Raw genomic sequence first — 14,579 nt, 5'->3', positions numbered from 1 at the left:
ACGTAACTTGAATCTAAGCGCTTTGAACTCGGGCATTTTTATGTATTACTATATTAGTTCGTCGATCTCATAAGCTTTATTCAGTTCTCTACCAGAGTTAGTGGGTTAAGTCAATAATAGAACAAAAAAATATATACACGATAACTTAGAAACACTTACTCACATTAATGCATGTTTCACTGCATGATCAGTCTTAAACATTACTCAAACACAATAGCACACTGTAAAAAGACATGAACAATTTACACTAAAGTATGCCACATTAACATTTAACCTGCACTGTTCTATAAATTTAAATGTAATATATAATAGTTTAATCAGTGTCTTCGTTTATTAATGATGTACTATGTAAAGAAAACACACACGCTTTGTAATACACGTTTAGTGAAGTATTAATAAAAATAGGACCAAAATTGTCCGTCTCCTCTCTCTTGATTTCAATATCTTTAACACACACACACACACTTTGTTGTAATACATGACTTTGTTGTAATACATGACTTTGTTTTAATAAAATCTCAAACTTGTGTACTTTGTGTTTAATTCCGGCTTTCGGTGAGGGTTTTTCTCCAGGCACTCTGGTTTCCCTCGTAAAAAAACAGTGTCCGTGTGTTCGGAAGCGTGTTTACGGTTGGTTTTCCATACGAAAATTGAACTTTTCACGACTAAAATTGCATGAAAGCTAAACATTTCTGTTGACAATTTATATCCGCATAATTGGTATGTCTCGTTATACTCGATAAAAAGTTTAGAATATTTTCGCAACCCAGTAGACTTTAATGTCTGACGTAAACGCCCTCAGAATAGAAAACATAATGGTCTAATGGAAGCTGACTTGTACACACGGTTACTGGGTTCAATTCCCGGAACACTGTTCTTTGTCGCGATGAACTTTATGTTCTTCAATTAAAGCATGCAAAGCTTCGTCTTTAGACTATAATTTCACTTGACGAGTTGTTATCCGTAACTGTTCCAATTTAAATCTCTTTTGTTAATCTGTTTGCTGTAATCAATGCGTTTCAATGACAGTTATGACTATCTAAACTAGTTCAGTTTTACATATTTAAATGTAATCAGGTCGCCATCTTTTGGTTTCAATCCATCTACGCCAAACTTGGCAGATTTTCCGTTCACGTCGATCAACCAGTATTGACTTTTACTACCGTCGGAGGAAACATCACAGATACTGGTAATGGAACGGCCGAAAGAATATTGTTTATACGTGGCATTGTAACAAGGATTCTGCAATTTCGCCAACTCTAAAGCGTTGTACGCTGTTTGACCCTCAGTTATGTTGACAGACACCTCAGGCTCAGTTCTCTCTGGCGCTACCTTGAAAACGAGCTCCACACTAACTGTGATCACCTGAAGAAAAAAGAGGAATAATGTTTCTTATGATCGGACGCTAATAAGATCGGACGGGGTACTTAAAAATCATGCGTTTTAAGCATTCCTGAGGGACCATTGGTGGTACAGAGCGACTTTCGGCGATTCGTAGCTACTCTAGGTGGGGTATTCAGGTGACATCTTTATAAAACTTTGGTTAAGTATTTAAACGAATTGTGTGGGTACTTTTGATGAACCTTGGCGCAAAAAACGCCAATTTTGTAAGTGATGTTGACTTGTGCTTTCAAAAGTGAAACGACTTGATACCTGTGGAGTGGGAGAAGGTGTTGGCGCTATAAAGAAATGAAAATAGACAACATTATCAAATAAGATTCTGTAATGCATCTTTAAATCCAAGACGTTTGAGCTAGTGTTATAATGGATGGTCATTCGATATCCTGGGCGAGGGCATCCTTGCACTATATCTAAACAACTATAGTCTTATCAACGCCTTAGTTTTGGACAAGATAACGCGAGAAATCTGGGTCCATTGCGACAGGTGATATCAAGAAGGTGAATTCACATCGGCCAAGGCTATTTTCTCTCGCTTACCTGCGGGACAATGGTATTCTTTTAAACTGATGAGTGATTCTCCCAAGAGAGCGGGAGTTACTTGAATATTTGCCAGAATTGATCCAAATGACCCTTCTTCATCCTGTCCTTGATACGAAAGTATGTTTCTTAACGCTTTTTCACATTCATAAGTGTCTGTATGAACGCGGGCAGCCTGGAGAGCCTTAATAAGGAACGTAAAATCGTTTAAAAAATTGACTGATTTAGCATCCTTTGTTCACCAATCCTACTTTAAATATACTGTTTTCTGTACTTCCAAATTCAACTTATCATGATCAACACGCAAATCCTGTTTCAACAAGTTGCCCTAAGGGTAGTTTTCCTAGAATCCTTACCCTTACCAGGTGATCTGACGAAAAAGGACCGATATGGTCTTCGTGTAAAGGACAATTTCTCGACTGAAACAACTTACTATCTCTTGAAATTTATGTCAGAGCTATAGTACTTGCAACTGAACATAATCACAAAATTTCGACTGATTTCATGAAGAAAAACAAAAGATATAATGAATTGAATTATATTTCGACAATCCTAAATGTTGGCTAAAATATAAGCACAAGATGACCACAACATTATGTTTTTATGTTTACAAAACAAAGGTTTTATCAGTTTTCAAACAAAGAAGTGGCATAACATACCTCGACTGCAAGAGCAGTTGAATATTGATTTCCAAATGCCCCTGTTGAATTATTTTGCATTGAAATTAAGCTTTCAACAAGTTCATGAGATGATCTGTCCACTTCGTGTTGCAGGGAGCTATTAGAGGTCCTGACACATGACAGAGCTGTCAAAATTAACGCGTCTGTGTCGACTGAATGATACGACACAACTCTTTTCGCGCCTTCAATCAACTCCTGGATGATGCTATCCGGGACGATATGATCTGCGTTGCACAACGCAATTACTGCCAGACTATACCCGAAGTAATTATTGAAATCCGCTTGCTTTTTGAACTTGGAAAACCCGTCATGCAAGGGTTGTATCAGATCGTAGCCATGGAAATTCTCGGGGTCCTGACAGATCGACACCACTCCTTGAATAATGAGCCCAAGATGGGGAGGAGCAATGCTTGATAGGTTTCCATGGCTTTGTTGCACAGAATAAAGATAATTTTTCAGTGTTTCGTCGATCGAAAAGCCCTGTCCGTCTTTGAATTCCGAAAGCAAGGTGTCCGGATAGTGGCCAGCGATTCTGAGCGTTGCGAATAACGACCCAGCTCGATAGGGACGAAGGACCGTGGTGTTCTCGCGATATGTTTTCCTCAACCAGTCTGAGGAACGAACAACGGCCTGGGTTAGGTCAGCACTCAGATCCTCACTTGGTGCGTCTAAAAATAAAACGTAAACAATAGATCAAAAGAGCTAGCTGTTGTTTTGAGCCTCTAGCTATTCGTTTAAGAATGATTTGGTGTAATAATAAGTGGAATTAATGGGGCATCCCATTGCAGAAGAATTGGAAGAAACGTTCAATAGTAATATAGCCAGCGAACTGACAAACAGAAAGCTCTAAATTTTCTGCCGGAACTTGATCCTATGAACAATACATTGCTCGACAATATACTTACAGTCTGTTTCGGTTTCAACGACTAAGTCGCTGTCTATACGAATTTAGTTTTTCAATTTCGCCTGTGTTAAGAAATGTTTACGAAATTAACGGCTAAAATGCTGCATATTCTTACCACAAAATGCATGCGTTTTGTCACACAGGATAACCAACCAGATCAAGCTCAGGACGGCGAAGTGCACTCGAGAATTCATAATGCTTTTCAGACAAGATCGTCGTTGATCTGTGCGACTGTCTTTGTTATTGCAGATAGACTCGTCGAAGAGAGAACGAATTTGCTTTCAGAAGTCTAGCTGTGTCGATGTCTGGGATGGTTTTGATCAATGATTCGCTGAAAAGGAACTGAAATAGCTTGTTTTTGTTGACACAAATGACGCAGTTCAGCCGTCTTGTGACGATCGTGTTCCGCAATGTGTATAATTCCCAGAAGAATGTGCTGAAACAACTCAAGCATGGTGCCATGGTTTACATATGAAGTGGCTGATTTATATTTCAATATCAAATGGATACTTGTAATCGTTGCTACTTCATTTTCGTTGCTCAAATTAGTCGAGCAATGAAGAAGCTTCTCTTCAACAATGAAGAAAACTGGGATTGTCTAATCTTACTAATTCTCCTTTTGACTATCCACCGGCTTATCCATTTGACCCTACAGACTATCCTATCTTCAAATACCAAAAAGATATTAGTATTCTTTCTCGATTATATTTGCCACTAAGCTGTACTGCATTGGTTAATTTGAGGCTCAGATGTTTGAATGTTGGGGTATATTCTAAGTTAATTATCTCACAAAAATCCACGTTAATCTCCGTTGCATTATAACCGTCTACCACAGGAGGGGCAGGGCAGGTGACCCCTATATGCAAGCATCCCCTATCCCTATGACAAAATTGCAAGCGGTCCCTAGGCCAATCACAGTACAGCTCTCCGTGTTGCGTGGACCAATCAGTGAACCGGACAATGCGCCACATTTAATTTTGATTCTTGTAAATTAACTAACACCATGTATCCCAATATATCCTTCGAATTCATTCATTTCATTGTTCGAATTATAATTTATAAACACTTTACTTCCTTAGTTCCTTATATTTTAATAAAATCGCGAAATGTGTTTCTTAATTGCAATATTTATCGTCCTGTTGCTTGTAATTCATTACAAGTATGCTGAAGTGGATCTAACGTTGAAGTATTACGAATTATTCGGTAGAAATCTCAAAGAAATGCGAGGTAAAGTTGTATGGATCACTGGAGCTTCGAGTGGTATAGGGGAGCACCTAGCGTACGAGCTCGCTCGTGCTGGTTGTAACTTAGTTCTCTCTGCAAGAAGACAACAGGAGCTCGAAAGGGTGAAAGAGAAATGTCATAGTGAGTATAAAAATGAACTAGGGGATATTTCATCTTGCTGTGTAAAGATTCTCGTAAGTAAACAATGAAATTGCGCAATAGTTATTAGAACATAGTCAAGTCTGGATTAACCAGACAACCACTAGCTCCCTTTGACGAAGGCATTGAAGGGTGACTGTAGCTAGTCTGACCATTGAATTAGCTACACATGCAAAAATTCACAAGCTGCCAAATAATTTTGCGGGCAGTGACCCAGATTGCATTATCAGACCTGTTACAACTTACAAGATTGTTCTGAGTATAAATGATTATTTTATTGAATTTTCGGATGGTTTTGAACCATGGAAGTCTTCATTTATTCCACTTTTAATTTCTGTTTAGAACTTGGAGCTGGCAGAAAATATGGCTCTGACATTGATGTACTTGTCTTGCCGCTTGATACAACTAAATTTGACACACATGAGGATGCTTTGAAAACTGTTCTTGGACATTTTAGTCAGGTAAATTTAAAGTGCAACACACAAGCTAAGCCTTGGTTTAGATGCTGTGCTTGTCATGAGCTAAACTCAATACAAATGAGCTCAAATGAATGGCCCAAACAAAGAGCCAGAGGGTAATAAACATTGAGATCAGCTCATAAAGATCACAACTAGACCTGAGTATGCAAACAAACTATATTTCGTATGACTAAAAAAACAGTTAAATTTGTGTGAAGGTTTCATTTCTTTTTTCTCCCAAAGGTTGATATTTTGGTGAACAACAGTGGTAGATCACAACGTGCGCTAGCTGTAGACACAGAACTTCAGGTCGATAGGGATTTGTTTGACTTAAACGTGATTGGCCAAATTTCACTGACAAAAGTGGTTCTTCGTGACATGGTCAAGAGGAATGATGGTCACATAGTTGTTGTCAGCAGTGTCCAAGGGAAATTTGGTATGTTGGGCATAATATAGAAACTGAAGTGAATATTCATTTGACAAAGTTCTTTATCAGGTGTTTTCCGAAAATAGACACTAATTGTGATTAAACACAGGTAACCTATCCACAAGGGTTTCAATGAGGTTTTGTAGGGGAAAGGTACAGACTAGTTTCCACCCATAGAGGTGACAGTTAGCTGTTTAAACTCCTGAGTACACTATAATATTTATAAATTAGTACAAATTTCCATACATAATTCCTCAAATAGGAATTAACCCCCCCCAGCCATCTGTCATATCCAAATCTATTGTGTATCTAAATCTAGGCGTGGTTGGCTCTGCAACATATTCCGCATCAAAGTTTGCCCTCCAGGTGGGTGATTGAATTTGACAATTTGGATCCACCTTCTATGTATCCAAACCTTGCTTGATGGGTTTGGACACATTCTCTAGCTGTGCTGATATATTTCCAGCACTTTTGCCTGGATGAGCCTCAACGCTGAATTTTCAATTGTTATATTTCTGGCTATCTTTAGGGATATTTCTCTAGCCTTCGTGCAGAGCTCTATGACAAAGGGATAATCGTCACTTCTATTTGCCCTGGTCCCATAAGAACTGCGAGTGTCCAAAATGCAGTTACTGAAGTTTCTGGGAAGGTAGGTGATTCATTGTTGTATCACTTGATGTAAACTCCATCCTGAGACTTGTACCACTCTTGTGTGCATTCATCAACCATTCTCGTTTTGACGTTTAGAGTTACAAGGACAACAAAATAGCCGAGAATGTCTCTGGTCGCATGGATGCGGGAAAATTTGCCAGATTTATGGCGATAGCTTTGGTCAATAAACTGGACGAATGCTGGATCTCTCTTCAACCAGTGTTGTTGATAACATACGCTTCGCAATACATGCCTTCTTTTTTCACAATGTACGTGGGATAGCCTGGTTGTATTTAGAAACTTTACTAACTCAGGGACACTGGAACTACACCTAGGGGCGGTTGTCCCCCAGCAGGGGAAAGAGCCCCACTTCACCACCGTTTCGCGGCCCTTGTCGATAACAACGTCTTCTTATGTTAAGCTCGCCTTTTTTAAGGTTGTACAAAAGATTTGGAATGAAAGGTTTGAAGAAACTTCGAGAAGCCAAAGGTAGATTTTTGAAGCACATTCGTGTCTTAACCCCCAGCACGATACTTCACAAATCACGATATTTAACTGTTGAATTTATTTTTTCACAGCGAAAGTAAATTGAGTCTCTGGATAAATGCATCTCTCGTGTCGTATGAAGAAACACACTGCGTCCCAAAGACTGAAAAGGCGTGAAATAAACACGTGATCTCGATGAATTATCCAACTGACATGATCGACTCATCAAAATATAAATATATTAAAATTCCTGGAAAGTTATTGTTCTCAAACAATTATGTAATATATTTTTAAATTTTAAAAGAATATATGTTTAACAACAATGTGCAAGTTTCTCGTGTTTTTGATAATTTTAATGATGAATTTATTCACAAAGCTTTTTCTTTTTCCAAAGTCTATTGAAATCGAATCTAATTCCAATTACCAATGTAATTCTTTAAAAACTTTATAAATAAATTACTTTTGAAGACGAAATGTTTTACAGTCCAATGGCGCGAGGTTAGTGTCCATGTATATTACAGAGATCAGTGGAATAGAGCCGGACTTCTGAATCTAATTAACCTCACGTGAATAACACTCATCCTGAATCAAACCATGTTTACATCAACCTATATCAAACCGTATGAAAGATGCACAGGTCCAGACGAATACACGGCATAGCCTAACGGTGGATCAGCGGCTTGCATCGTGAGGTTTCGCAACAATACCGGATGAGCTTGGATACTGTATCGTTCCTCGTCATCGTTTGTTAAATAAAGTAGTTCAAATGCTAGAGAGGACCACTGTCCGTTCACGGCTTCGCTGTTTAACGTTCCAGTGTACAAGGCCAGTTCCTGCTTCGTAAGCAAATGACTTGTATACGTGCCCTAGACATAAGAAAATATTGCAGGCAATTTGAAAACTATTCATGTGTTTTTTAAACGCCTTTTTACACTGCAAAAAATGTATTAAAAACACTATTCATGTGTTTTTTTAAACGCCTTTTTACACTGCAAAAAACGTAGATTTAAAACAAAAAACAAAACAAAACAGATAGAAACTCAAATAAGTCTTATTCTTGCTGGTAAGCACTCTTCACGCTTAACTATACGTTTTTCGACATAGACAGTTCAATTTTCTCTACACCAACCTGATCGGTGTCATAACCTATGGTAAATAGGTTTGATTTTTCTTCTAATATCGCTTCGTTCCATCCAGGTTTATTTTCAACTCCAATGAACCAGTTTTCGTCGTAATCATTCAATGTCTCACGTAGTTCATCGTGATCGTCGAACGGGCCGAGGACCGCCTCGTCGTAGGTTAGTTTGAACGCGTACCTGCAGGAGAATGAAATAAGATATTGGAAGTCTGGGTGTTATTGCAGTCTGCAAAGCGACAAAACGGTCCAAACCAAAACTCTTCTCTTTAATATGATCATTTCATGTTGATCCTGTGTTACTGGATAGCTCTATCAACTTCAAACCGTTCTTCCTGCAGAGGACTAGTAAGGATCGTCTCCTATTGATTTCGTGTTTCAGACGGGCCGTGGCAATAAGTTGAGTGAAGGCCTTGAGAATGCTAAATACACTAATCTGCCTTCCTCCAGTCGTATGCAGCTACCAAAACTCACCTATAAGCTCTCAAAACGATTTCCTTTAATTCACTATCTTCCTCCAACAGATCCAGCTCCGGTGACCATGGAATACGATCCTGGAAAACTTTGGTTATACGTGAAGGTCCTGCTTCCACTACACTGCCGTGCAAACCACAGACATTAATCACCGCGTAACAATACATGATCAAGTCTCTGAACATGCTAGTCTTGACTTCGTCGAGGTTTTTGGCGTCAGTTTCATTGCCTGTGTTTATTATCCTACTGATCACAAACCTGAACCATTCCTCAGGAAATTCTGAATGCACTTGTGCTTGATACCTGCTGCATGGTTGCAACAAGTTTTTCCAACTTGACAGCTGCCCGCTGCCTTCCCCAGCACTACCCCCTCCTCCCCATGGGGCATCCTCCACCCTGGTCTCCATGGCTATAGGTGTGATTTTCCTACTTGGGAACACGCTCCCTGATTTCTGAGGGTTACTATCATTAAGTCTTGTTTGACTTCCGATATCTTGAGCGGGCAGGCCAAACATTACCAGAGGGTTTTCCCCTGAGGAGGGTAAAGGTTTAGTTTTGTCCTGGTCTTCATCTTCGCTTGATTCGCTTGCAGACCATTCTTTATCTGACCAATCTGTGTCTAGGAGAATCTTTGATGGCTTTGAGCTCTTCTTGTCTTTATAAAAAAATACCATTTACAGTTTTCAGTTCTAAACTGTTCTTCCTGAAGGCCCAGTGAGGATCATCTCTTACTGATCCAGTGCTACTACAGTAAGAAACCTAAACTGAACTAACTTTTTTTATGCTAGATAACTCTCTCAGTTCTAAACTGTTCTTCCTAGAGGTCCAGTAAGGATCATCTCTTATTGATCCAGTGTTACTACAGTATGAAACCTAAACTAAACTAACTTTATTTATACTGGATAGCTCTCTCAATTCTAAACTGTTTTTCCTAGAGGTCCAGTAAGGATCATCTCTTATTGATTCAGCGTTACTACAAGAGGAAACCTAAACTAAACTAACTTTATTTATACTGGATAACTCTATCAGTTCTAAACTGTTCTTCCTAGAGGCCCAGTAAAGATTGTCTCTTATTGATCCAGTGTTACAACAGGAGGAAACCAAAACTAAATGCTGAAACTCTATCTTTCACCTTTTAATACCCTGAAACTGCTTCATTGAGGTATGCCGTATGCGAGGTGCATTACCTTTAGTAAGGGCAAGTTTCACATTCTCGCTGTGGAAATCCTCATACAAGGTGGTTTCTTTATTCTGTACAACCATATTATCTTCTTGAAGATTTACAACATCACTTGAATCCATTACTTCAGGCTTTTCCACAGAGGCGACAGGATTTTCTACGGTATCCTTAGAGCTTCTCTCATTTCTGCTCAACTCTTTCAACAGAACCCAAACCAAACATTTTATGAAATTGCTGGACTGCCTTTCAATATTCTCCGGCTGGTCTATTATTCCGGTGAGGACATTGTGAGCATCTGAATAAGTCTCGACAACCAGACAGTTTAGAGGCGTTAGTGTATGCAATGGATACGAGTTCAACCCAAATGGTGTTTTTGTTTCCTTGGTGAAAACATCCTCGAAAATATCATCAACTCTGGCCGCTTCCACAGTATGGCACGAGGTCTCCTGCAGTTCAAGACCCCGTGCTATTAAAGTACAGTATCTATAACCTTTTTCTAGAATATGCAAGACAATCAGTCTGTCTTGGTAACGGACCATCAGATAATCGCTTTTTGTAACGAGATTCCCGCTTGCGATCGTGCTTTGTAGCTCAGAGCAGATTTTTGGTACGAGTTGTTGGTAAAATACACAGCCTTCGCTACCGGTTGAGCTCTGCGCTGTCAAAGACGGCCACATACGTTTGGGACGAGGAAATCCGACGAAGAATATTGGAAAACAGAATATGGGAGTCAACGGAGCTGATAGAGCGACCGAAATGACTACAATTGACAGAACTAGCGGGAAAAACAAAAGCGATGTTATTAAAGTTGGTAATGTTGCAGAATGTCGTTGTTTTGCTTCAGTCCACGACGTGATGAATAACGTGAACATGAATTTTATCTTTGTGATTAGTTCATGGAGCCGGTCCGTCATGATTCCGATGACCATAAGTTGCAAGCCAAGACCTAAATCGTTCCACCATGAGCTTCCGATGTCAATCCAGTAAATCACACAACATACTGTTACCTCCAGTAGAGATTTGAAAGTATTCTGCCAAACCTATCGTAAGGGTTGAAAAAAGAGATTTTGCATTTTTGATACAGAACTGTTTCATAACTTTTTATAATATAACACTTATAGAACGCACGTGCTGATTGGTCGAGAAGCGTGTTTCTATAAATATGCTTTTAAGAACACGGAAATTTTCCCGCCGAAATATACAAGCGAAGTAATGTAATGAGAATTTGTCATTGAATCGAATTAAAAATTGCCTGAAATTGGATAAAAATTACAAGTTCTTGTTTTTAAGTTATATTATAGACTTTCATAAACTTTCCCCCCTTGTTTTTATATAGTTATAGAAACACTTTTGGGAATTTGGGAGAACGAGAAATAATGGGCGAGTTTTTCCACGTTATTTCTAGATCTCCCACAAGTGTTTATATAACTGTATAGAAACACGGAAAATGTTTTCTATTTCTTAAGCGGTGGTTGAAATAGCACAGAACGTTTATTTAGGTAAAGACTTACCCATCTCAGAGCTCGTATTGTTCCCAATGCCGTTGCAAACGAACCAAGATCTTTCGAAGATTTGAGAAATGTTCCGAGAAATGCGACCATGATAAATGGGCAAACTTTAAAATTGAAGAACGGTATTAGAACTTTTGGTGAACTGTGATATAAGATTGAAAATAAAATCTCCTGGATTTAGACGGAGTAAAATACTAAATTTGGATGCAATGCAAGTTGTTAGCAGATGAATAACAATGGCAGATAGTTAGTCTATTAAAAAGAGTGCTTGGTTGTCTTTTTATCCTAAGAAATGGCAGTGGCAATTCCAAAGCAGGGTATTCTTAATAAAAACAATTTAAATCAAACAGGAAAATATCAAAGATATTTGACAGGACATACTATAGGAAAGTAACACATTATAAATGTGGCCAAGGTATCCAATTTTCTGCTGAAATTTCTTCAGTTTTTCCACAGAAGTGGCACTGTTGATGAAGAATGGATTCCTGGTCAGTCCTGAGCAAACATAGACATATTGCAAGTCACCAAGAACTTTTAACAGCAACAATAACATAACAAAGACATAACCAAAAGAGTCAAACATAGTTTCAGTTGCATCTTCATGCAAATGACTGGTGATGCCAGCAACGGTGCCTGTAATGACCAGTAGAATACTGTACTTTCCAATAGTGATGATGGTTGACAGATGAAGTTTGTGGGTTTTATTGTTTACAACAAAGCTGGTAATGTGGAACATGTCCAGACTAAGAATGAATCCAATTGCGGCTGAGTAAGTCATCAGTGCAGTGTAGTTGGTAATGAAATATGCAGGAACCAAAGAGATGACGGATACCAGCAATGCGAAAAACAATCTGAAAATTACAAAACGAACCAATACGCTATTATATAATTTGATCAAGAGGACTTTCCTACAATCTGAACTTTCTCTCACTCCTTACAGGTGTCAAGTGAATATCTATTTGGAGCGCAGCTTATAGTCAATTTAACTGCAAGATAATTTCAGTGGCATATAAAACTAAAGTCAACATTCTAATACCTGCTGTCTGATGCCATATATGTACCACCCAATGCAAACACCAATATCTGTTCACCAAGCCAAGGAAACAAGGCATCAATTGGAGGCAATAACCCAACGGTCCACAGGAGTGGTAATATTGCCATGACAATATATAGAACCTTACTGATTTCCTCTAAACTGGAGTAATGTCTGAAATGTAATACAATCACAGGTATTATTTACTACCAGCTACACCTGAGGCCAATGAAATTTTCTAACCTTAGCCACAAGGGACATAATTGTGGCCTTATTCGTTATGCATTGAACTTCAGAAAAATGCAGGAAACTGGGTGTATTTTAAGGTGATCAGTTAACAAGGTAATGTGTTAATCTGCCAAAATCTCTAAAACTGGCAATACATATCCACTAATGTGTAAAACATCTGAGCTAGCAGCCTCACCTGACAAAGCACAATGCTTTGATGAAAGGCAAAATACCTATTTGCACATTGCAAGCAAACAAGTTCATATGAACGCAAACCTACCTTGCTAAGACACCCACTACAGCAATTGCAGTGACATAAAAAGGCCTCATAAATGCATTTAGTCCTACTGTGTCTAAGGACCTAAAAATTGCAGTCTCTGGTGGTGGTTCAATAATTAACGAATGACTTGCAATGCACAATGTCAACCAGTTAAATATTAACAGAACAACAGTTGTGGCAGTGTCATAACCAAGATTCTGCAATCGAGATGGTAGCAAGCACAGAAATACCATACTACATAAAACCGCAAGGACGATGCCATGCAACAGTGCAAATGCTGCCTTTGCTGGGAATATATAAAGAAATGTGTCCACACCACAACAAGATGAAAAGTCTACTTGATCATCATCTGCTAAAACGTTGTGTCTGCTACTTTGGCTACCTTTAGCATAAAGGTTTTTTGATAAATACATTCTTAACAGATATATACAAGTGGCTATCAGCCCTAAAATCCCGCCAAATAGATAACAACACACGTAATCTTGAAGGACGTCAAATTCTGTCAGTACAGTAAAAATCCCACCGAGTAACGCTGGCCATAGAAACACGAGAATCTGGTAGAGATATACATATAATGGCGCACCAATTTTGAGACGAAGGCCTCCGGTTAAAGTTCGTGGAAATCTTTTTTGAAGGAACTGTAGTTTGTAGTCATTCAAAAACGGTGCCTTTGCCCCTTCCAATTGTCCCGAAGCCATGTGGTTTAGCTCAAAAAATTGTTTATATAATCGAAGATAGTGTTTGCTTAATACTTCTTTAGCACTTGTCTTCCTGTCGTTCAAGCTGGTAATTTAGAAATCTCGCATGTTAGCAACAAACATCTGCTTCGTCTATGCCACGAAAAGTAGCTTTTATGTCTTTCTTTGACATATTGGATTTCAAAACGACGAAATATCGCATTGCATGTCGTCGTCTCCCTTGGTTACCACAATGTAAACATTTATACTTTGGAAAGATGGAAAAATGTAGTTTCTCATCGCACGTGTTGAAATATTGATTTTTAAATATATATATCTTCCACTTACGTTCCCGTTCAAAGGAAAATATTCTGCAGAATAACTTTTTGTTATAACGCCTTACCTTTTAAAATTCCTTCACAACGTAGTGGGGACTACAAAGTTTTTTAAAAATGTCGTACTAGACGAGGCGACGGCTACAAAGTTTATTAAACCCTACTAACGACAGCAGTGATGAAAATTCGCCAGTTTTTTTTTATTATCTTTCGTCGAAAGTGTGTTTTGACGCGAAATGTACGTATACTAGTATTTAAAAGTGAAAATGTGAAATGCTCATAATTAAGGGCCTACCCTTACCATTTTGGTCAATTAGGACGACTTTTCCAACTGTTAAATTTGTCTTAAAATGCTAAAAATTGCTTTCTAAGACTAACATCTTTCATTTTAGAGCATATTTGGTTGGTTGTTGAAACAGTAAAAAAGTCATCAAATTTGACCAAAATGGTAAGGCTTACCCCTTACCATTTTGGTCAATTTTGACGACTTTTTCAACTATTCAAAAACTGTCTTAAATGCTAAAAATTTCTTTCTAAGACTAATATCTTTCATTTTAGAGCATATTTGGTTGGTTTTTGGAACATTAAAAAAGTCGTCAAAAATGGTAAGTCTTACCCCTTACCATATTGGTCAATTTTGACGACTTTTTCAACTGTTCAAAAAGTGTCTTAAAATGCTAGAAATGGCTTACTAAGACTAATATCTTTCATTTTAGAGCATATTTGGTTGGATTTTGGAACATTGAAAAAGTCGTCATAATTGACCAAAATGGTAAGGCTTATCCCTTACCATTTTGGT

The 14,579-nt window shown here is 38.3% G+C and overlaps 3 protein-coding genes across 3 annotated transcripts; 1 reads left to right on the top strand and 2 right to left on the bottom strand.

Moving 5' to 3' along the window:
• Positions 1 to 377: 377 nt before the first annotated feature.
• LOC114520009 (transcobalamin-2-like) lies at positions 378 to 4,212 on the bottom strand. Its single transcript, XM_028540204.1, has 5 exons — positions 3,638 to 4,212; positions 2,598 to 3,286; positions 1,939 to 2,122; positions 1,654 to 1,679; positions 378 to 1,365 (listed from the first exon to the last, which is right to left on the bottom strand). Exons 1-5 carry the CDS (start codon positions 3,714 to 3,716, stop codon positions 1,045 to 1,047), a joined length of 1,299 nt encoding a protein of 432 aa, XP_028396005.1. The 5' UTR covers positions 3,717 to 4,212; the 3' UTR covers positions 378 to 1,044.
• A 352-nt stretch (positions 4,213 to 4,564) lies between these two features.
• On the top strand, positions 4,565 to 7,241 carry LOC114520008 (dehydrogenase/reductase SDR family member 7-like). Its single transcript, XM_028540203.1, has 8 exons — positions 4,565 to 4,887; positions 5,248 to 5,366; positions 5,607 to 5,799; positions 6,110 to 6,156; positions 6,320 to 6,439; positions 6,538 to 6,710; positions 6,878 to 6,930; positions 7,020 to 7,241. The coding sequence occupies exons 1-8, from the start codon at positions 4,629 to 4,631 to the stop codon at positions 7,031 to 7,033; spliced, it is 978 nt and encodes a 325-aa protein (XP_028396004.1). The 5' UTR covers positions 4,565 to 4,628; the 3' UTR covers positions 7,034 to 7,241.
• Positions 7,242 to 7,268: 27 nt separating this feature from the next.
• On the bottom strand, positions 7,269 to 13,754 carry LOC114520007 (pecanex-like protein 4). Its single transcript, XM_028540202.1, has 8 exons — positions 12,769 to 13,754; positions 12,264 to 12,434; positions 11,609 to 12,078; positions 11,228 to 11,331; positions 9,724 to 10,756; positions 8,537 to 9,191; positions 8,057 to 8,243; positions 7,269 to 7,793 (listed from the first exon to the last, which is right to left on the bottom strand). Exons 1-8 carry the CDS (start codon positions 13,464 to 13,466, stop codon positions 7,536 to 7,538), a joined length of 3,576 nt encoding a protein of 1,191 aa, XP_028396003.1. The 5' UTR covers positions 13,467 to 13,754; the 3' UTR covers positions 7,269 to 7,535.
• Between the last annotated feature and the right edge of the window lie 825 nt (positions 13,755 to 14,579).

Source organism: Dendronephthya gigantea, unplaced genomic scaffold, assembly GCF_004324835.1.
Source record: "Dendronephthya gigantea isolate DGI-Jeju-01 unplaced genomic scaffold, DenGig_1.0 000015F, whole genome shotgun sequence".
Lineage (NCBI taxonomy): Eukaryota > Metazoa > Cnidaria > Anthozoa > Malacalcyonacea > Nephtheidae > Dendronephthya > Dendronephthya gigantea.
The sequence above is the reverse complement of the archived record's forward strand: the minus strand, read 5'-3'. Positions and strand labels throughout refer to the sequence as shown.